We start from the raw sequence: 22556 nt of genomic DNA, 5'->3' as shown, positions 1-22556 counted from the left end.
ACTTCTTTCCAAACAGCTATCCTAAAGGTTGCAAGAACACATTAAACAACATAAAGGAGAAGAGAGCTTTCTTACAGCGCCCCACATCATAACTCCTGTTAACTGAAATGAACAGAAATCAGAGACTAAGGATTATATTATCAAAAATGACTTAAACTAAGCAATCACACGTCCCTCCATACCCAAAGTCTTCAATCTTTTTAAAAGTAGCAAATGACAACCAACTCAAAAGGAATGAAAAGATCCCAACTCATTTCCACCCTTATTCTTAAAAAGTAGCAAGTCATCCAATAAGGCTAATAAAATGGACTTTCTCTTTGTAAATCTCGAGACTGTTCAAGTAGCTAATGCGTTTCCAAAAATAGCATTGAGTTGCTTAGCAATAGCAACTTCCAGCAACTTGCCAAAAAAGGAACATTTGAGATAAGTTGATAGTGCTCACAACATGAAGCCTCATTTTTTGGCTTCTTTAAACAGAAAATCAGGACTGCAGATCTCAAAGAATCTGGACAAGTGATAGATGGCTGATGTATTTTATTAATTTAATCGTTTAATTTGATGCATCCTCCTAACACCTAAGCAGACTAAGGGGCCAAGTGACATGAATGCTTACCAAATTTCTCAACAAAAGCAATCATTTCTATTGAAATCAATTCACAAAATTTTAACCGTGCTGGATCAGATTTATACCATAATGACAAGTTTGTGAGTAAAAGATCAAAGCCATGATGTCAATGTTTTGGTTACTTTTTGAAACCTCCAAGAAAAGGGTTCCTGGAACGTTGTCTACACCGGCCACATGGGCTGCAGACAAAGCCAACAGATGTCATTCCACCCAAGCAAAGAGTAACCAAGCCTCCAAGCCCAGCAGGGGACTCCTTGCACCCCCTTGACAGTTGATATAGGCAACAGCCGTCGCATTGTCTGAGAAAACACGGACAGCCTTCCGGCGGAGACACCCTTGAAATCTCAGTAGAGCTAACCGGATTGCTCGCAGCTCCAGTCAATTGATGGACCATCTGCTCTCCCGTGCTGTCCAGTGGCCAAGACTGGGACCGCCATGCAAACTGCACCACAGCTGGAGAGACTCGTGCCTGTGGTCAGGATCACCCAGTCCAAGACCCGCAGAGGGAGCCCTTTGTTCAGAGTGACCGGGTTCAACCACCACAACATACTACTATGCGCCACTGCCAACCAAGGCAGCTTCACCCCCAGCGCATCTCTCTGGGGATTCCACCGCATCAGAAGTGAAAACTGAAGAGGATGCAGGTGAACTCTTGCCCACGGAATCACATCTATGGTTGCCACCATGAGAGCCAACACCTGTAGGTACTACCAGGCCGTCAGGGCCAAGACCGCTAACATGTCCCGAATCGCACTCCTGAGTTTGAGTTTTCTGGATTCTGGATGAAATACTCGGATCAGGCCCATATGGAACCGGATTCCCAGATACTCCCAAGTCCTAGGTCAGCTCGAGGCGATTCTTCTTCAGATTGATCACCCATTCGAGACGTTCCAGCAAAGACACCACTTGGCGAACCGCCAAGCAACCCTGCGCCCACGAGGGAGCTCTGATCAGCCAGTCATCGAGGTATGGATGCACGAGCACACCCAGAGATTGCAGATGGGCAGCCACCACCACCATGATCTTGGTAAAAGATCTGGGCGCCGATGCCAAACCGAAAGGGAGCGCCGCAAACTGGAAATGCCTCCCGAGAACATGAAACCTCAGGAACCTCCGATGATCTGGGAATATCGGAATGTGGAGATACACTTCCGTGAGATTCAAGGAAACCAAAAACTCCCCAAGTGCCACCGCTGTTGACAGAACACACCGTTTCCATCCAGAAACGCGGAACTCGCAAGAATGCGTTCACTGCTTTCAGGTCCAGAATTGGTCTGCAATCATCTGAGTCCTTCTTTGGCAAGATGAAGTAAATAGAGTATCTCCCGGAGCCCAAGTCACCCCTTGGGACCAGCTCTATGGCTGCCAGACCCAGTAAGCGCACCTTGCTAGCCCTGCCTGGATTTCCCTTGGGAGAGGACAGGAAGAAGTCCATTTGCTTCCGGAAGAACTGCAGTCGAAGACTGTCTCTAAGTACCTCTAGGACCCATTACTCACCCCCCGATTTGGGGGGGCCTCGTAATAATTTTCTCTTGGAAGGGACAGAAGATCAAGAGTTGGAAGGCTGTTGGCACACTGCACCTCCAAAGCAAGGTCTGTAGGATGCTCCGAAACGCTGTCCCGCGACAGGGGGGTCTGGCATACTGTGAGGTTCGCCGGAAGGGATGAAAATTCAGCTGTCCCGTCCCGTCCCGTCCCCCTGGTCGGACGAGGTCTAGAGCCAGGAAGCGCCTTAGGCTTACAGTCTTGCACACTTGTCATCAGGTCATTCAAACCCTGGCCAAACAAGAGCAAACCTTTAAAAAGGCAATTTACTTAGCGTAGCCTTGGATGAAGAATCACCCGACCACTGGCGAATCCATAACATTCTCTTAGCAGAAACTGAATAAGCTCCCAACTTAGCAAAAACTTTCAAAATGTCAGAGTGCGTCTGCCAAATAATTCATTCCAGAAACCAGGAAATTGCGATCGCGAAGGACAACCTCCTCAGGATCCTGCCAAAGTTTAGTATGATATGCCCGGGCCACAAAGGAAGTGGCCACTGCAGCTCACACTCCTGCAGTGGAATCAAAAAGACGCTTCATGACAAAATCTAGGTTTCAGTCTTGGACATCCTTCAGGACAACCCCTCCATCTGAGGGCAAAGAGGTACATTTAGTGACCTGAGCCACTGCCGAATTCACCCTCGTCGGGAATAGGCGCTTGGAAAATTCTGATGCCATGGTATACAATTTAGCCATGGGACCTCACAAACTTCCAAGAGCATTTCCGCCAGATCCGCAGGATCCAGAAATGCAACAGAAAGTGGGGGCTTAGAACTCATGATAGATCACTTCACCTGAACCGTTGAGTCTGAATCAAGTTTCAATGTCCGCAGGGATTCAGAGATAAGATCAGGAAGGCGACTGGACTTAAAAAGTCTGCGCACTTTCTGATCCTCTCCCAGATCGCAGAAAAGCACAGTTACAGCGTTCCTCGAGAGAGTAAAGCTGCAACTTACCTAGACGTTCTTCATATGGGATATCCTTGAGCCCTGAGACCATCTTAGTGGCCAATCGTTGAACCGATTCCATTCTTAACACATCCTTCCGATAGTGTGGCCTCCAAAATTGTACACTGTATTCCAGATGCGGTCTCACCATGGACCTATACAGCGGCATTACCACCTCGGGCTTTCGGCTGACAAAGCTTCTCCAGATGCAACACAGCATTTGTCTAGCCTTGGATGAGGCTTTCTCTACTTGATTGGCTGCCTTCATATCTTTACTAATGATTACTCCCAGGTCCCGTTCTGCCACAGTTCTGGTTAAGGTCTCACCATTCAGAGTGTAGGTTCTGCATGGGTTTCTGCTACCAAAGTGCATAACTTTACACTTCTTGGCATTAAAATTCAGCTGCCAAATAGTAGACCAGTGCTCCAGAAAAAGTATGTCCTGTGTCATAGTGTCGGGCATGGTACCTCCGCCCACTATGTTGCATAATTTAGCATCATCGGCAAATAATGCAACTTTACCCCAAAGTCCCTTAGGCAGATCTTGTATGAAGATATTAAAATAGGATTGGACCCAGGACCGAGCCCTGTGGTACTCCACTATGCACTTCCGACTTTTCAGAGGGAGTACCGTTTACTACCACCCTCTGATGTCTGCCACTGAGCCAGTCCTTAACCCATGGAGTTAATATTTCTCCTAACCCCAACGAACTCATCTTGTTCAAAAGTCTACGGTGTGGGATGCTATCAAAAGCCTTGCTGAAGTCCAGATACACTACATCTAGGGACTCTCCTTTATCTAGTTCTTTTGTTACCCAAAGAAGCTGATCAAGTTGGATTGGCAGGATCTCCCCTTTGTAAATCCATGCTGGTGGGGATCCCTCAGTCTCTCGTCGTCCAGAACCATATCTAATTTGTGCTTAATCAATGTTTCCATAAGCTTGACGTGAGACTTACCAGTCTGTAATTTGCAGTCTCTAACCTGCATCCCTTTTTGTGGAGCGGAATGACGTTAGCTGTTTTCCAGTCTAATGGAACTTTTCCCGTGCTCAGAGAAAGATTGAAGACCGCGGCTAACGGCTCTGCCAGGACATCTCTCAATTCCCTAAGCACTCAGGGGTACAATTTATCCGGTCCCATGGCTTTATTCACTTTGAACCTTGACAATTCTTGGTAGATGCTGCTGGTAGAAAATTCAAAGTTCCTGAACAGGTGTTCTGAGCTCTCCCTTGTTTGCAGCTGTGGACCGGATCCTGGTGCCTCAAAGGTAAATACTGAGCAGAAGTATTTGTTCAGCATTCGGCTTTATCGGAGTCCGATTCTGCAAAGTTGCCATCGGGTTTCCTCAGGTGCACTATCTTTCTATCACTAACTTACCTGAAGAAGGATTTATCCCCTTTTTTAATATTCCTAGCTAAATCTTCTTCCATCCTGAGTTTAGCGTTTCTAACCGCTGTTTTGACAGTTCTAGATTTCTCTAGATAATCTTCTTTGTCTTCTGGTCGTTGTGATCGTTTGTAGAATACAAATGCTCTTTTCTGTTTTATAAGTTCCGAGATCTCCACAGAGAACCATTGGGGTTTGTTATTTTTCCGCCGTTTACTCATGGTTCTTATAAAGAGGTTGGTTGCTTCCTGTAAGGTAGATTTCAGAGCTGACCACATTACCTCCACATCATCTGTTGTGTCTTGGTTTTGCAGCGCCTCATAGACAAAATCTCCCATGCTCTTGAAGTCAGTGCCCTTAAAGTTAAGGACCTTCATTGACGTGTTCGGCCTTGTGGATCCCTTCTTGAGGTGAAACCACACCATTTTGTGGTCACTGGAGGCCAACGCCTCACCTACCGAAACCTCTGTGACGCTATCTCCATTGGTGAGTATCAGGTCCAGAATCGCCTGATCCCTGGTGGGCTCCAGAACCATTTGTTTGAGTCGTGCCCCTCGTATAGATGTTAGTAGCCTTCTGCTGCTGCTGGTCGTAGCTGAAACTTTGTTCCAGTTCATATCTGGCATGTTGAAGTCCCCTAACAGTACAGTGTCTCCACGCAGAGTGAAGGTCTCAATGTCTTCAATTAATTCTTTGTCTATGTCGTCCTGTTGTTTAGGAGGTCTGTATACAATGCCCAGATACAGGCATTTGCCACTTTCCATGGCAAGGTTCACCCAGAGGGACTCCCCTGTATACCTGACACCTGTGATTCTGGTAACTTTGATTTCTTCCTTGATATATAGTGCTATCCCTCCTCCGTTTTTGCCTTCTCTGTCCCGGCAGAGTAAGTTATAACCTGGTATAGCCTTATCTCATCCATGGGAATCCGTGAACCAAGTTTCAGATATTGCCACCACATCTAGGTTGGCACTCCTCATTTCCATCTCTAATTCCAGTATTTTATTGCCTAAACTGCGGGCATTAATGTACATAGCCTTCCATACTTCATGTTTGCCCAGTCTGTGTGGAGATTTTCCCGCTTGACTTAGTATGCCCTTTATTTCCCTGCTTGAGTTAGTTTGTCCCTTTCGAGTTGATCTGTCTCCTGCGGTACTGACTGCAGCGTAAGTACTTACCTCAGACTCAGTAATGGAATAGTTACTTACCATTCCAGGATGGTTACTTAGGGCAAACCCGCGAAATAAATAAAAAAAAACAACTAAGAATTGAAAACAAATCACAAGCAGAAGAGACTGATTTCAACCATGCAGAGGAGCTGCAGGTACAAAACTGAGCATGACAGGAAACACCCGGGCAGGTAGCCCAAAGGGGAGGAATCAAGTTTTAGTAGCCCTGCAGCAGAAGCTACCAGACATACAAGAACCCTCGAGTTCAGCCTCCAGAGGGATTGTACAATAACTGTCTTTTCCATACTGACCTCTTTCTTTAGCCTTTCCTTATATGAGAGGAGTTCCATCCTCTTTTATCATGTTTGTCGTTCTTCTTTAAACTTTCCCCAATTCTACTGCATCTTTTTCAAGCTACAGTGACCAGAATTGATTGCAATACTCAATTACTTAATTCTTCACAGGCAGAGTAGCCATCTAAGCACCACAACACATCAACACACATGCAGCCATTTAAGTTTTATTTTTATACAATTCATTTTCTAATTAGAGGTCTTCTGTAATATTCCATGCCTTTTTGAATTCCATCACCATTTTTGTCTCCACTACCTGCTACTACTGCTTATCATTTCTATAGTGCTGCTAGATGTACATTAAACATTCAAGAGACAGTAGAGTTTACAATCTAATCAAGCTAACAAACAGGACAAGTAGGGAGTTAGGAGGCATCATTACTTCTGAGTCTACAGTCCTTCAACCTCAATTCATGGCTTCTAGTTTTATTGTTTTCCCTTCTCTGGAAAAGGTTTGTTTTTATATTAATATCTTTCAAATATTTAAGCATCTGTATCATTTCTCCCTTGTCCCTCCTCTTCTAGTGTATATATAATTCAGGTCTCCCATGTTAATCAAGAAATCAAGATTGCTGGCATCCCGGTCCACTTGTTCTAAGAAGGAGAGCCAGATTCTGAAAAAGATGGATGTGAGAAGAGTGCTTCTATGATAGCTTTAAATTGTTGGTGACCTCAAGATATCTAACCATCTTTTTGTGCTCACTAGTCAGGCTAGACCTGGCGCACCAGCTTACAAGGCCACAATATCCAGGTGGATCCATAGGGCCATTTCATCAGCATATATTGCCTGTGAAAAACAGGCTCGTCTTTTGGTGCATGCCCCATGCCATTTTTGTTGCCTTCATCTGAATTGCTTCAAATCTTTTTAACATTCTTAGCAAGATATGACCTCTACCTCACCACCAAAGACTTGTACAGGGGTATCATCACCTCCTTTACTCTGCCTAGAATTCTTGTGGTTAACAGCCATCGCTTTGACATACTATTTCATCGCCTTTAGATCCTTGGACACTATTACTCTCAGCTCCTTGCACAGGGTTGTCCAATCTCGGCCCTTGCCAGAATGGATTTTCAGGATTTCCCCACATGAATATGTATGAGATCTATTTGCATTCAATGGAAGCAATGCATGCAAATAGATGTCATGCAGATTCAATGGGGAAAACCTGACTGGATTGTGGCCCTCAAGGATCGATGTAAGACAACCCTGTCCTAGTACATACAGCTTCCACGGATTTCTATTCTCCAAGTGTAGCATTCTGCACGTCTTTGTATTAAATTTTAATTGCCAACATTAAGACATTCTTTTAACTTTTACAGATTTTTAAAATGTTTTTCACTCCATCCACAAAAAGGCAGACCTTTACCTTCTAACCCTTCAGCAATGTCACTCACAAATACAGTATATCAAACAGAATTGGCTCCCGCACTGATCCTTGAGGAACTCCACTACTCACGTTTCCTTCCTCTGAGTGAATTCCACTAACCACCACCCTCTGAAGACCATCAAACTTGTTTCTAATCCATTTCACCACTTTGGGTCCTAATGTCTTCCCCAGGGAAAAACAGACAAACTAAAGAGAAACAAATCACCTGAGCAGATGGTATATACCCCAGAATAGTGAAAGAACTCAAAATTGCAGACCTATTAAAATTGATACCTGAACATTGGAGAGTTACACACAAGTACATGAGCAAGGAAACTATAAAACAGTGAATCTAATATCAGTGCCAGGCAATATGATAGAAACTATTCTGAAGAACAAAATTGCTGAACATATAAATAGTCGTCATTTAATGGGAGAGCCAACATGGATTTAGCTAAGAGAAGTCTTGCCTCACCAATCTGCTATATTTTTTGAAGGGTCAATAAGCATGTTGATAAATGTAACTGGGTGCCAGAACTTAGGCACCCAACTTTATGTAAAGATTAGCACAGTCCAAGGTGTCTAGAGCAGTGTTTTTCAACCGCTGTTCCGCGGCACACTAGTGTGCCGTGAGATGTTGCCTGGTGTGCCGCAGGGCCGCCATCAGGGCAGTACTACCTGTCCTGCATTCAGGGACCCGGAGCTGACAGGGGGCCCGAGGCAGAGGCGCCAGTAGCTCGCCAAGGCAAAGTGAGTCGATCACCCAGGACTCACTTTGTCTTGGCGATCTAATCTATCGAGCCGATAAGTCTTCTTCTCCCCGACGTCAATTCTGCAGTCGGAGAGGAAGTTCGGGCCAGCCAATCGCTGCCTGGCTGGGCGGAACTTCCTCTCCGATTGCAGAATTGACGTCAGGGAGAGCATGCGTCGGCGTCGGCTTTGGGGCCTGTTATCCATTGGTGGGTCCTGTTCCCCGATGGCAGCGGCAGTGGCTTGGGGAACGGCAGGGAGAAAGAAAGAAAGGGGGCAGGGAAACAGAAGGAAAGAAGAGAAACAGAAAAAAAGAAAGAAAGGTCAGGGAGAGAGGAAGAAAAAGTTGGGGGAGGGAATGAGGTGTGGAGGAGAGAAAGCATACAGGCTGATAGAAGGGAAGAAAGATTGGATGCACAGTCAGAAGAAGAAAGTGCAACCAGAAATCACCAGACAAGGTAGGAAAAATGATTTTATTTTAAATTTAGCAAAGTGGAGGCAGTATTACCACAGTTTTCAAAGGAATTTGCCCAAATAACTTAATAGTTAACTGGGTAAATTCCCAGTGAAAACTTCCCTTCACTTACTATGCACAGTTCTGAATTTATATTTGCTGTCTATATTTTACAATATGGTCACCTTTAACTAAACCGCAATAGTGGTTTTTAGCGCAGGGAGCCTATGAGCGTCAAGAGCAGCGCTGGGCATTCAGCGCAGCTCCCTGCGCTAAAAACTGCTATTGTGGTTTAATAAAAAGGATGGAGGGTATATTTGTCTATTTTTGTATGCTATAAAAACCAAATACAGAGAGAGACTGAGAGCTGTTGACGAAGAGCTACGTGTGTGTCTTTCTTCGATTCCAGCCAGAATATCAGCTTTGTGTTCAGCCAAACAGGCCCAGGTTTCGCACTGAATAACGTATTTTATAATTTTTCACTATTCTGTTTACTTAATATTTCATAATAAAGTAATTATAAAATACTTTCTTTGTGTTTATTTGATTCCTATTCAAGAGTATAGTCAATATAGGCACAGAGTTAAATTTTTTAACATTTTCTAATGGTGGTGTGCCTCGTGATTTTTTTCATGAAACAAGTGTGCCTTTGCCCAAAAAAGGTTGAAAAACACTGGTCTAGAGCCACACCTGCTGCTCTGTGCAGAACATGCAGGTTACATTCCACTATGTTCTTTACTTTGACACCATACAGAGGAAAAGAAAAAAAAACATGGTGGGTGCCCCAGACTAATATAAGCCATCCAAACAATTCAGCTCCCCCCAAACATACACAAAATTATGTACAGTGGGTTCCATTAAAAAAAACAAAAACCTGAGAGTCTGTGGCTTCCACCAGGAACCATCATTGCAATAATCTATGGAATATCATTAAAAGGGAAAATAGGTAGCTGTGGATGAAGGCTTAATAAGGACAATTCTAACATAGGCACTTATATTTAAGTGTGTAAATGTTTTGCTTACAAGCATTTATGGGTAGAAATACTAGCTTGGGTGACTTGCGTGTATTTGCAAATAGCAGTTAACTTATATAACACACATTTGCATGGGGGCTCCCACTTATGTGCCTAACCTACAGAATACTGTAGTTACATAACTGCCACATTTATGCCAAGCATAGAACTGGTGTAAGTGCACATTCTTAAGTGTAAGCATTTTAGGCACAGTGGTACCCAGTTATACCAGTATTCTATAACAAATCTTAGATAGCTAGGATCCTTTACAGAAAAGGTTTCTACCATGTACCCTTTGGGCACATTATTGGAGGCACCCAGTTAAATGTAATGTAATGTAATTTATTTTTTGTAATGTAATGTAATTTATTTCTTATATACCGCTAATCCGTTAGGTTCTAAGCGGTTTACAGAAAATATACATTAGGGAGCATTAAAATTATAAGTAAGATAGGTACTTAGAAATTCCCTTACTGTCCCGAAGGCTCACAATCTAACTAAAGTACCTTGAGAGTAATAAAGAAGTGAAAAATAGAGATAGAGGAAAAGATAAGAAATGTACCTTTGTTCAATAGAGGCCAGTTCTATTTGAATTAGAGGCCTAATAGAACAGCTGGAAACTGATGTGCCAAATGTACAATTTTTAAAAACTTGAAATTTTTTTCTTAGATAGAATACTAATATCCAAAATATTTTTTCTACTTTCTAGGTGTTGCTGGATTGGATGACAAAACTAGGATACCATACTGCTATTTATATATTATGTACATCATATCCCAGAAGACAACTAGAAGTTGGACATGATTTGACTTTAGAACACGTTGGGATAACAACTGACACAGTTTTAAATGTGGAAGAAAAAAATCCCATGTGATTGGAAATAAAAATATTCTTTAAAAAAATGAAACAGCACAGAATCTCCTGATTAAAGGGAGGTGCTTAGACTCATTCTCCACATAGCAAAATCAGCGGCATCATCAGACACTGTGAAGGACTTCAGCACAGACTGTTCCACCACTGTGCAATCATCCGCATAATATCCTATACCTAACAGTAGCTGATGGGTCCTCTTCAAAATCTTTTCAGCTGCCTGAGCATTCTTGTTTTTATTCAAGGAATTTAATTACAATCTTTTCTCTTTTTTTTTAATCCAAGTAACAAATTTTGACCTAAATTATAAAACAAAAAAAACCCTACACTAAGCTTAAGTGAAAGGGCCCCTACATTATATAAACCAAAATATATAATACAGCAAGGAGTGTACATTATGCTTCTCCTCCCAAATAAGACAGACAAATTCAGTCTCACAAATAATCAAAGATATTCTAAAATATATTTTGGAAAAAAACAAACCACTTTAGGACGTCTAACTTTTTTGGCCATTTTCTTATACAAAAACATCCATGTTCAAAATGTCCAAATCAAGCCCATTTGGACTTGGGAGGGAGCCAGCATTGTAACAGATTGGCTACGTAAGACATCCCAACAGAGCAGTGGGGCACTACTGTGAACTTCACATAAAGGGTGTCAGATGTACATCTCACCCTAACCCCCTTATGGTGAGCCCCCCCCCAAACCTACTATACACCCACCTGTGTATCACCCCAATAGCCCTTATGGCTGCAGGAGACACCTATATGGCAGTTAAGTAGTATTTGGATGAGTTTTGATGAACTCATTCTTAATACCATAAATGTTGTGGTTAGAGTACCTTATGGCCTTGGTCCTCCTCTCTATAGTTCACTAGCCCACCCACCAAGTAACTCTACATACCTGATGGTCGACTAGGCATCCCCTTACCAGATGCTGCTGTTCTAGATCCAGGTACCTTTTTATTCTTTCTGTGGTGGAAGGGGGGGGGTCAGTGAGCACTGGGGGAGTGTGGGAGTGTCTTACTTTGATGCATGCAGTGGTCATTTAGTTAGTTTGGGCACCTCTGTGGCATTTAGAAGCTTCTAAAACAGGTCTGGCTCCAAACGTCTTCTTTCATCCAGGACACCTTGCAAAATATTTGATTATTGCTGCAAGATGTTCAAGTCTAACTCACATTTATGCATGCTCAAAGCCCGCCCATAACACGCTTCCACCATGCCCATCGAGCTCTGGATAAACAGAGGCTGGAATGCCTTGTTAGACATCCAGAAATGCAGTTTCAATTACACTGGTCAACAAAAAAAGTTTTTCTTTGCTACTGAGAACTTAAGAAGCGTTCTTAGTTAATTTAATAATATTGATTTCAGATCTGTAATTGAAATTCAGCTAGCACGTCAGGTTTCTAAGATACACATTACTGATGTTTTAGACAATTTGCCATATTTGCAGAATATTGTGAGTATGAACTATGTTCCACCAAACTTGTATTAAGGAGTTTACTCTGAAAACAAATACAAAGACAATAAGGAGACATGTTACAGCATATATTTATGCCTTTCTTAACTCACACAAAAGTGATGTCAGCATAGTCAGAAATGTTTGAGACACTTGCTTTTATGCTTGTACTGTACATTTGTCTCTCTTTGCAAGAACCAACAATATTCTCCCATCATACTGGAATTGAATTTTCCCTGATATCTGTTTTCCATCACCTTGATATCTTGATTAAATCTTTTCCCATGCTCATCGCTGACATCACCAAGATTGGGTGGGAAGAAGTCAAAGTGAGAATGTAAGAAGTGCATTTTAAGTGGCATTCTGGACCCCATTAGCTGATATGCTGTCAACATGTTCTCTACAAGCTCAGCATAAGTCTGATCTTTGATTACCAAGAAAATTCAGAAATATGTTCATATCCCAGTTCACGCATGAGACCATTAATATCAGTACAGAAACACGTTTCATTTCATTTGGTAAAAGGAAGCCAGGATGGTGTGACGATCATGGAAAATATATTTTTGTGTCCTGCTTTAAAAAGATTCCATTGCTTCAGCCTTGCACCCAACAATTCTGATTTCTCCTTTGACAGTGACAAATCTCTAACCAGATCAATAAGATCTTCTTAAGTTAGCAGGTGAGGTTGTTTTTCATGCACTTCAGGTTCATACAATTCCTCCACAGCAGCCGAGGCACATTCTTCATTTGAACTTTCAGCACATTGTGCTGTAGATGTGGAATTGAAACTGGATTCTCCGAGTTATGAGGAAAGGGTTTAAGTGCTGAAGGGCAATCAGGATACACAATTTTTGATTTACTCCTCTTTGTGAATCCAGCAATTTTTGTCATGCAAAAATAACAGTATGAGTGATGATTTGTTGATTCACGCCACACAATGGGTACAGCAAAAGGCATCTGCTTCCGTTTCCTATTCAGCCACTGTTAATCTGGAATAGCAGACAGTGCAGCACACATGAGGTGCAAGCAATTATATATAATGTAAGCAATAGAACGATGCCCACGCTTTATTTTGGTTGCCACCTTTACAGCCAAAATAATGCTTGTATGCACTTTGAAGTCTGCTGGACAGATTCTTTTGCTTATCTTGTGCAATAAATTGTCCGCATACATAACAGAAATTATCAGGATGGTTAAAACAACCTCATCTGTTCATAATAATTATAATATCTTAGACAAAACTAAACAAAATATAAAAATTTACAGGTAGAAAAAGCAGCACAATCACTTTTTAATATAAACTTTCAAATTACTGGTATATGTGATCGATGAGATGTCCTAAAATGCAATATTGTTACAGAAACAGTAAAATACCAACGCTTCATGGTAGCATTATTGACAAAAATGATACAAACACAAACTGACGCAAAACTTTAAAACAGGATGTGAAAGACAAAAACTATTTTCAGATTTAGAGTCAGCATGTGGCCCTTGTTAAGGTACAGGTGACAGAACTTCAGTAGCAAAATGCTTGTTGAGCAGTGTTATCAGCACTTGGATGTCCTGGCAATTAAGATGTCCAAGTACCGATTTAGAATACTTTTTGGACTTTTATATTTTTTTTTATTATGAGCCCCATCAATGACGACAATGAGCAATGATTATGAGGCACAGTATCAATGACAACAAAATCATCGGATCTGTACTATAAAAAAATAGGGTTCTTTCTTCTAAACTGGTATGCACTAATGGGTGCTTACTGCAGCTAGAAATGCCTTACCATATGGGGGCACACTCAGGCATCCTACAGTAATTTTGGGATTGGCCTGTGCTACCTTTGCAGTATAAAGCATAATTACCTGTAGCATGTGTTCTCCGAGGACAGCAGGCAGATATTCTCACGGATGGCGACATCAATAGTATCATTTTTATTTATATACCACTTATATACTAAGTGGTTTACATTCAGGTACTTTTATCATATTTCCCTATTTGTCCCGGCGGGCTCAAACTCTATCTAGTGTACCTGGGGCAATCTAATCTAATCTAATCCTTAAGTTTATATACCGCATCAATGAGGGGATTAATTGACTTTCTCAGGGTCACAAGGAGCAGCAAGGGATTTGAACCCACAACCTCAGGGTGCTAAGGCTGTAGCTCTAACCAATAGAGCCTGGTATGGACATATACCAAAGTGTACTGCCACTTTAAAACTTTAACATTGTCCATACTGTGCAGGTGTATGTGCCTTTCCGCCCAACATTGCCTTGCAAGACCTTCAGTTCCGTCCAAAAGTAAACAAGACAACTGGGAGAGGTGGATGGGTTGCGAGAATATCTGCCCGCTGTCTTCAAAGAACATCTGCTACAGGTGAGTATCTATGCTTTCTCCAAGGACAAACAGGCAGTATATTCTCACATATGGGACTTCTAAGCTGCCAGACTCATGCCTCTAGGAAGAGGGTTAAATATAACTGTCATGAACCTGGTGAAATTCCTGAGGATAGAGGGAAGATGGCATTGATCTAGAATATTGATCTAAGCAGTAATGAGAAGTGTGTGAACTGAGGACCAAGTAGCTACTTTGCAGATGTCTTGAATGGGAGTGGCACATAAATCTGCAATAAAAGTTGCAATGGCTCTTACTTTATGAACAGTGATACAGACCTCTAGTATCAGTCCTACCTGAAAATAAGCAAAAGATATGCAGTCTGCCAGCCAGTATGAAATAGTCTTCTTGGTAACAAACTCCCACTCTGTCAGGGTCAAAGGAGATAAACAGTTGAGTTGTAGTCCTATGTGATTTGGTTCAATCCAAGTAAGCAAGAGCTCTTACAGTCTAAGGTATAGAGAGCCGACTCTCCTGGATGTGCATACGGTTTTGGAAAGAAAGCGGGTAAAACAATGGATTGGCTGAAATTCAGGGACCACTTTTGGTAAAAACTTCAGATGAGTATGGAGGACAACTTTGTTGGATAAAATCTGGTATAGGGTGGATTCAATACTAGTGCTTATAATTTGATGACTCAACGTGCAGAAATAAGTGTAATCAGGTTGTTTTAGTGAAGCAAACAAGAGGGGTTCAAATGGTGGCTTCATGAATACAGAAAGAACAATATTCAAATCTCATTCCACAGGTGATGGTCTGAGTGGAGGTTTGGTGTAGTAAAGACCCTTCATAAATCTGGAGACCAATGGATACATCAAGATGGGTCTACTAATCAATTGCGTATGAAAAGCGCTTATTGCACTGAGATGGACATATACAGAAAGTTTGACGTCCAGGATTGGAAAGATGAAGGAGGTAATCTAGCAGAGATGGTAGAGGACATGCGACTGAATCTAAGGAGTGGAGATCACACCAAATAGTAAATTGTGTCTATTTAAATTGGCAACAGTGTCTAGTAGATGGTTTTCTGGATGCTTCAATAATAGTAAAGACTGAAGACAAAAGGAGAGAGCTAGCTCCTTCTAGGAAGATAGCTACCAGGCTGTGAGTGCCAATAAATGTAGATTGGAATGAAGGAAAGACCCTTTGTTCTGAATTAGTAGAGTTGGAAATAACTGGAGCGCTGAGTTGTAGGAGAGGAATGGGCAATGTGGTGCTAAGAGAATCACTGAGGCTTTGAGTAGAGTTTTCCCGATTAGTGGTATTGGAGGAAACACATAGAGGAAGCGTCTTTGCCAGTCGAGGAGAAAGGCATCATATTCTGGATGACTGGGATTGTAGTCTGGAGCAGTAAAACGACAGTTTGTGGTTGGTGGGAGATGGAAAGAGATCTATGTCGGGAGTCCCCCATAATATGAAAATTTAATGCAAAGTGGCTGTGTGGAGTGACCACTCATGAGGTTGGAGAAGTCTGTTCAATTTGTCTGCCAGGCAGTTTTTGTTTCCTGCTAGATATACTGCTTTGAGGAAGATGTGAGCGCTGGGTCAAAGCCTTGGTGGAAACACATGTGCTAGTAGCACAACTCTAAGAGCTAAGTAGTCTTGAATTGTATATCCCTGATTTTGCTTTAAAAATATAATCTAATACTTTCCCTTTGATCTTCTCTACTTTCGGTTAGTAAAAAAAAATACAGTGGAAACTTGGTTTACAAGCACAATTCGTTCCAGAAGCATGCACATAAACCAAATTGCTCATATATCAAAGCGAGTTTCCCCATAGGAAGTAAGGGAAAGTCGCTTAATTCGTTCTTCTTTTCCGAGGCCACCGGCCCTGCTCCACCCCCCCCCCCCCCCCGAGAACTGGCATCGCCCCCCTCCCCCCGCTCGCATCACACACACACACCCTGCGATTCAGCATTCCCCAACAACCCAAACACAATCCCTTACCCCGATCTGGCACCGGCACCCGTACCAACACACAGGACGTGCCGGTGCCTGAAGATCCTGCCTCTTGCTTGGGCTGGGCCTTGAGCATCTGCGCATGCTCAAGGCCTTCTGGTTCTCGCTCTCTCCGAGATTCTCTGAGATCTCTGAGAATCTCGCCGAGAGCGGGAGCCAGAAGGCCTTGAGCATGCGTAGATGCTCAAGGCCCAGTCCAGGCAAGAGGCAGGATCTTCAGGCACCAGCACATCTTGTGCGCTGGTGCTGGTGCCAGATCGGGGTAAGAGATTGTGTTTGGGCACACAGGCGGGGGATGCTGGATTGCGGGGGTGGAGGGCGATGCTGGTTTGCAGAGGGGGGGCTCGCAAATTGAGTCAACGCTCAGTTTGCGAGGCATGATTTGTGAGAATGTTTTGCTCGTCTTGCAAAACACTCACAAACCGAGGTTTGTAATTTTTTTAAACCCTCTTTTCTTTATACTTTTTGGGAAATTTGGTTCTCATCTGCTTGGTTCTCTACTTATTCAGGACTTCAAGTCCCATCCCATCCCTGGGTTTGCTACCGATATACAGACAATACCATACCAACCAATCAGGATGACACTTATTCCGTGCAATCACTGTGCTTTAGTTCCAAGACACTCCATCTGGAGATTTAGGGCTTCCCCTATCTGTCTTTAGCTTTCTAGTATTATGGAGACACTCTGTAAACTTAAGCAGGAATTGGATGCAATTAAAGCAACTTCCATTACTCCACAGTATCATACCAATTTACCACCACTGCCTCAAAGAATAAAACAATTCAGGAATAAATGGATCACAGCAGTGTCAGGTAGACTGCAGCATGTGACATTTCTTTTCATTGATGCCTTTGAGATTTAACTGCCCTTTTAAGGGTGATCTAGAATGATTTTATTTCTACTTCCCCTCCTACTGTTTCTCCCCTAAATTGTTATCTTTTATCTTTAAAATTGTAGTTCTTGCCCATTATCCTTTTGTTTCCACTCGTTATGTCTCCAAAAGTCTTTGTCATCCACTGTCTTCTTAAATTTGTATTTTAGCTATTGTATGCTTTTATAATTTTGTACACCGCCTAGAAGACTGGTTAAGCGGTATAAGAAATTTTAATTAAATTTGAAACGTGACACAAACATCCACCCTCACAACTGTTGCACCTACAGAATTCTTTTGCTCCATTAGAGCATTGCAGTATTCAAGAAGAATTGAGATGGAACCAGAACCAGTGAAGATAACTCAAGAAGCATCCCCAAGCCAGCAATACTCCACTTGCAGTACAGAAAGCTTTTTGGGAGATGGGGTAGGGGTTAAAACCTTTTGTAAAGACTGAAGCTTTTTTTGGAAGTACTTCTTACATATGAAAAGGGAGAGGAAAGAGTATTAAATACAGAGATCTTCAATAGGTGGCTCAGAACCTGGTGTCATCATGAAGGCTTTAGGTAAATAGGAGGATAGGGAAATACATGGAAAAACAAGAGATTATATTGTAATGATGGGCTGCATCTTACTATGGCAAGTTAAAGAATCCCTGCTGAGAAGTTCAGGCAATATGTTTCTAGGTGTTTAAACTAGAAGGTGGGGGTGGCATATGTATGCAGGACACTTATGATAGCTATCCCCAGGAAAAGACAAGAGGTGACAGTAGCAAAAAAATAGCAATGCAAACAACAATATTAGCAATACACTTAGCAAGGGAGCAGGAAGTGAGACTAAACAAAACTACACAAAAAATGAAATTGCCACAAAAACGTAGCTGGAAAGCAATGACCATAAACACTCGCAGTCTAGGCAATAAAAATAATGATCTACAAACCCTGATGTTAGAAACAGCCTTGGATGTAGAGATCACAGAGACATAGTTCAGCGATTCCCATGGATGGGATGCAAACATACTGGGCTATCATCTTTTTAGGAAGGACAGAGATGGTTGAAAAGGTGGAGTAGTAGCTCTATATGTAAAGGCCAATATCCAAGTGACAAATGCAGGTGGCCTGGGGAAAGGAAGAAGCGATATGGATAGTTTTGAAAAGCTGGAACTTCTGTCTACAAAGGGTGTTGTCTACAGACCTCAAACTCAATTGCAGCAATTTGGTAAAGATCTTGTGGATATCCAAAAGTAGGGGAAGAAAGGAGAGGTGCTGTTGCTGGGTGATTTCATCCTGCCAGATGCGGCTTGGAAAGTTCTTTTTTTTTTTTGTAATATCATATTTATTAGGCAATCAAAACCATGTACAGGATGCAGAACGTCAAAAAATATAACTAAATATTTGAAAATGTGGCATCCAAGAACATCAGGAATAGCAGTACAAAAAGCGGTTCACAAGTGCCTGTTTCTAAACAAAACAAAGAAATAGAGAAAGAAACATATGAATCCCCAAACAATTCATCACTTCAAACTCACACACCTTCATGCACACACACACACACAGTCCAAAATTCTCATGCACCCACTCGAACCAAAACAAGTAATGAGCACGTTAGTCTTGGCACACCAACAACAGTCAGCGAATAATAACAAGGAAGGAGAATAAAAACAAAACACAGAACAAATGCAGAAACGAGAACCCAGGCAGTCCAAAGCATGATGACAAAAAAGTCATGGAGATGCAGGTGGGGTTAGAGCCATAAAACATTCCCATAAAGCACAGTAGGCAGTCCACAGAGCCTGAGGTCTGGAGGAGTAAGAGTCCAATTCGAATCGTGCTTGCAGGGTCATCTTGGCAAGCCAGATGCTGAAGGTAGGGGCCTCTGCAGCAGACCACTGATGCAAAACAAGTTTTTTGCCCAAGAGAACAGCATGAAGAATGAATTTCTGAGCAGGGAAGTCCACACCCTGCTGAATCAAGTCCTGGACATCCCCCAGCAGGAGCACTACACAGTTCCAGGCAAAGGTGCATTGAAGTACCAATTCAAGGCATTGATGTATACGACTCCAGAATGTTAGAGCCGGACAGTTAAAAAATGTATGAAGAAAGGTACCTGGGTGCTGTTTGCAGCGAAGACAGAGAGCATCGGTCCACAAATGCATAAGCAAACCACGGGTTCTGGTTATGTACGCTCTATGGAGAAGTTTAAACTGTGTCTCCTGGAGAGATACTGCTTTAACAAAATGATAAATGTTCTGGAAAAACATTTGCAGATCCTGGACGGTGACAGTCCTACCCAGCTCAGAAGACCAATCCCTAGCAAGATGCACCAAACACAACTCATGTTGATAGTCTCTGCTTGCAGAATACCATCTGGAAACAGTGTTCATGGAAGACGGGATGTCCAGAAAAATGTTATCAAGAGACCCACACTCCCAACATCCGGTATGACGGGCAAGCAGAGGAGTAAGATAATGCTTAATCTGTAAATAGGTGTGAAAGTGGTGGGAAGAAAGACCCCAGTGGGATTGGACCTGAGAAAAGGAAGGGAAGAGCCCTCCCCCCATATCCAAAACCGCCCCCGCAGTGGTATCCTGCTCCCCCCGGTCCAACAGACCCCAGAGACGCTGCATACCAGGAGGGAAATCAGGGTTGCAAAGGAGGGAGAGAAAAGGTGAAAAACCCGGCAGCAGTTTCTGCTTCGTGCGCCACCATGCCCAAACCTTCCGAAAAGAGAGGAGAAAGGGAAAGGAAGAAGAAGAAAGCCAGAGCCCCCCACAGAACGGCCATGCAAAAAGGAAGAAAAGGAAAGAGGAAGACAGCAGGCCTCCAAGAGTGTCGAGGAAGAGGAGCAAGATTCAAGCACCAATTGGGCATGTATCCATCGAAACAGAGCCGCAACATTGTACGCTCGCAGGTCAGGGACGCTCAAACCTTCATGCTGTTTGGCTCTGATGAGTTTAGGAAAACTGATTCTAGATGCCCTATCCTGCCAAATAAAAGATTGAATAGTGGCGAGGTAGGACCGCTCGTCAGAGGAAGACACCCAAACGGGAATAGTCTGGAGGGGGGGTATAACAATTTGGGAAAAAGCACCATCTTGACCAGTGCAACTCGTCCCATAAGGGACAGTGGTAAGGTTCGCCACCGGTGGCAAAGGGTTTTGATTTTACCAAGCGCGGTGGTGATGTTGGCTGTATATAAACGTTTGGGGTCGCAATATAACATAATACCTAAATATTTAAGTTTCCCGGGAGCCACTCCCACACCCAAGGTTTCTATCCAACAAGGCACACCCGACGTTCCCAACAGAAGAGCCTCAGTTTTCTCAAAATTAATCATAAGGCCCGAAAAATGCCCGTAAGATTATATAAGTGCTAAAAGATGGGGCATGTGGACGTCAGCGTGGTTAACATAAAGAAGCATATCGTCAGCAAAGAGACTAATGCAAAATTCATGGGTCCCCACACGGAGACCCTCTAGGCAGGGGTCCTGACAGATACGCTGCGCCAAGGGCTCTAGTGAAAGCAGAAACAGCAGAGGGGAAAGCGGGCATCCTTGACGGGTACCCTGCCCCAAGGGAAAGGAGACAGACAAATCCCCGTTCACCAGAAGCTGGGAAGAGGGTCGACAATAAAGAGCCGCCACCCACCGTACGAAGTCGCCAGCAATACCAAACCGCCCCATAACCCAAAAAAGATGGTACCACGAGACCATATCGAACGCCTTCTCAACGTCAAGACTGGCGATAAGGGCCCTGTCCCCCATCACATGGGAAGATTGCAAGACCGCCAAAACCTTTAAAAGATTCAAAGAGGCGTGACGGCCGGGGACAAAGCCGACCTGATCCTCGTGAATCAGATCCGGCAAGAAGGCATTGAGACGGGCTGCCAGGATACTACCTAAGATCTTAACATCCTAGTTGAGGAGAGAAATCGGTCTGTACGAGCCCAGTTGGTCCTGGGGTTGGCCGGGTTTTGGAAGAAGAATGACATGGGCCCGGTTATGAGTGTCCCCAGGGGGGAAGCTCAGTCAGCAGACCGGTAGTAGGACTGCAGAGCTGGCAATACAACAGGGGGCAGTAGTTTGTAAAATTCCGGTCCCATTCCGTCAGGACCCGGCGTTTTTGTGAGAGTAAGTTTACCGATGGCTGCCTGAAGTTCCGACCCAGTAATAGGGGAATTTAATGTCCGCCCCTGCTCTTCCGAAAGGGAGGGCAGATGTAGGTCTTTGAAAAAGGCGTCTCGGGCCTGGGAGTCAGCCGGGGAAGCCGTATAAAGATCTCGATAAAAACGCACAAAATGAGCCGAGATATCAGCAGGATTAGTATGGAGTTTGCCCGTCCGATCTTTAATACCAGTGATGACGTGTTTGGCCTTGGGTGGTCGAACAAGGTTAGCTAACATACGTCCCGTCTTATTATCCCATGCATGTAGTTTATATTTGTAAAAATATATGCTACGTTGGGCTCTGGCATCAAGGAGTTAACCGGTTGATCTGGTCTTTCAGTTTTTTCAGCGATGCTCTGAGCGGTGGGGTAAGCTGGGATATGTGTACCCGTCGGAGCTCTTGCAATTCCCGAGTGAGAGCTAAGAGTTCACCCTCCTGTCGCTTCTTCAGAGCAGAAGAATAGGCCAAAATATGACCGCGCATGACAGACTTTGCGGCCTCCTAGTAGACAACAGGGCCCACATCCGACACAGAGTTTGTATGGAGAAAATCCTCCCATTTTTTGGAAAAATAATCATGAAATGCTTTATCCGTATATAATTGTGGAGACATACGCCATATGCGTCCACCGGAGGACCGCAAAAACTGAAGAGTGATGCTAAGCAAGGAGTGATCAGATAAGATCGGAGCGAGCATGGAGGCCGAAGCAAATTTGGGAAACCAAAGCTCAGAAACAAGGAAGTAGTCAAGACGAGAGTAAGACAGGTGGGGATGGGAATAGAAAGAAAAATCACGCTCTTCGGGGTGGAGAGTTCTCCAAACATCCAACAAGCCCAGTTCCCGCATGAGGTAGTTCACGCCTCTGTTGAAATGATCCCTGGGGGCATCCCTAACGGGTTGACAATCTAAAGCTGGATTGGCAGTCACATTAAAATCTCCCCCTAGCACCAGCAAACTAGAAGTGTGAGGAGCTAAGAAGGTGACAAGGTGAGAAAAAAAACGTGAGAGTAAGTGTTAGGTGCATAGATGTTACAAAAAACAATGGACTGCCCCCATAGTTCTCCCACAAGGATAATGTATCTCCCATCAGGGTCCGAGACCTGCTGCAGAGTGGTAAAGGGGATACGTTTATGGATAAGAATAGCTACCCCCCGCTGCCTAGAGTTATAGGAGGCAAAGCCAATTTGTCCCACCCAATCCCGCCTCAGTTTACGATGTTCCTCGTCTGTAAAGTGTGT

General features: G+C 43.4%; 1 protein-coding gene across 4 annotated transcripts in view; it reads left to right on the top strand.

The window, feature by feature from the left end:
* The window catches only part of UBXN8 (UBX domain protein 8), a 140552-nt gene that overhangs the window by 101189 nt on the left and 16807 nt on the right, over nt 1–22556 (top strand). The window contains exon 8 of one of the 4 annotated variants that reach the window (XR_004536588.1): nt 10318–11432. Coding sequence is in view for 1 of the 4 variants with exons in the window: in XM_033915955.1 (XP_033771846.1) it covers nt 10318–10482 (165 nt within the window). In the remaining 3 variants the exon portion in view is untranslated. Of the gene's footprint in view, nt 1–10317; nt 16224–22556 lie in introns of those variants that run through there. The other 3 variants (XR_004536590.1, XR_004536589.1, XM_033915955.1) reach the window with 3 other exon arrangements.

This window comes from Geotrypetes seraphini, chromosome 1 (assembly GCF_902459505.1).
Source record: "Geotrypetes seraphini chromosome 1, aGeoSer1.1, whole genome shotgun sequence".
Classification (NCBI taxonomy): domain Eukaryota; kingdom Metazoa; phylum Chordata; class Amphibia; order Gymnophiona; family Dermophiidae; genus Geotrypetes; species Geotrypetes seraphini.
This window is presented reverse-complemented; position numbering and strand designations above follow the sequence as displayed.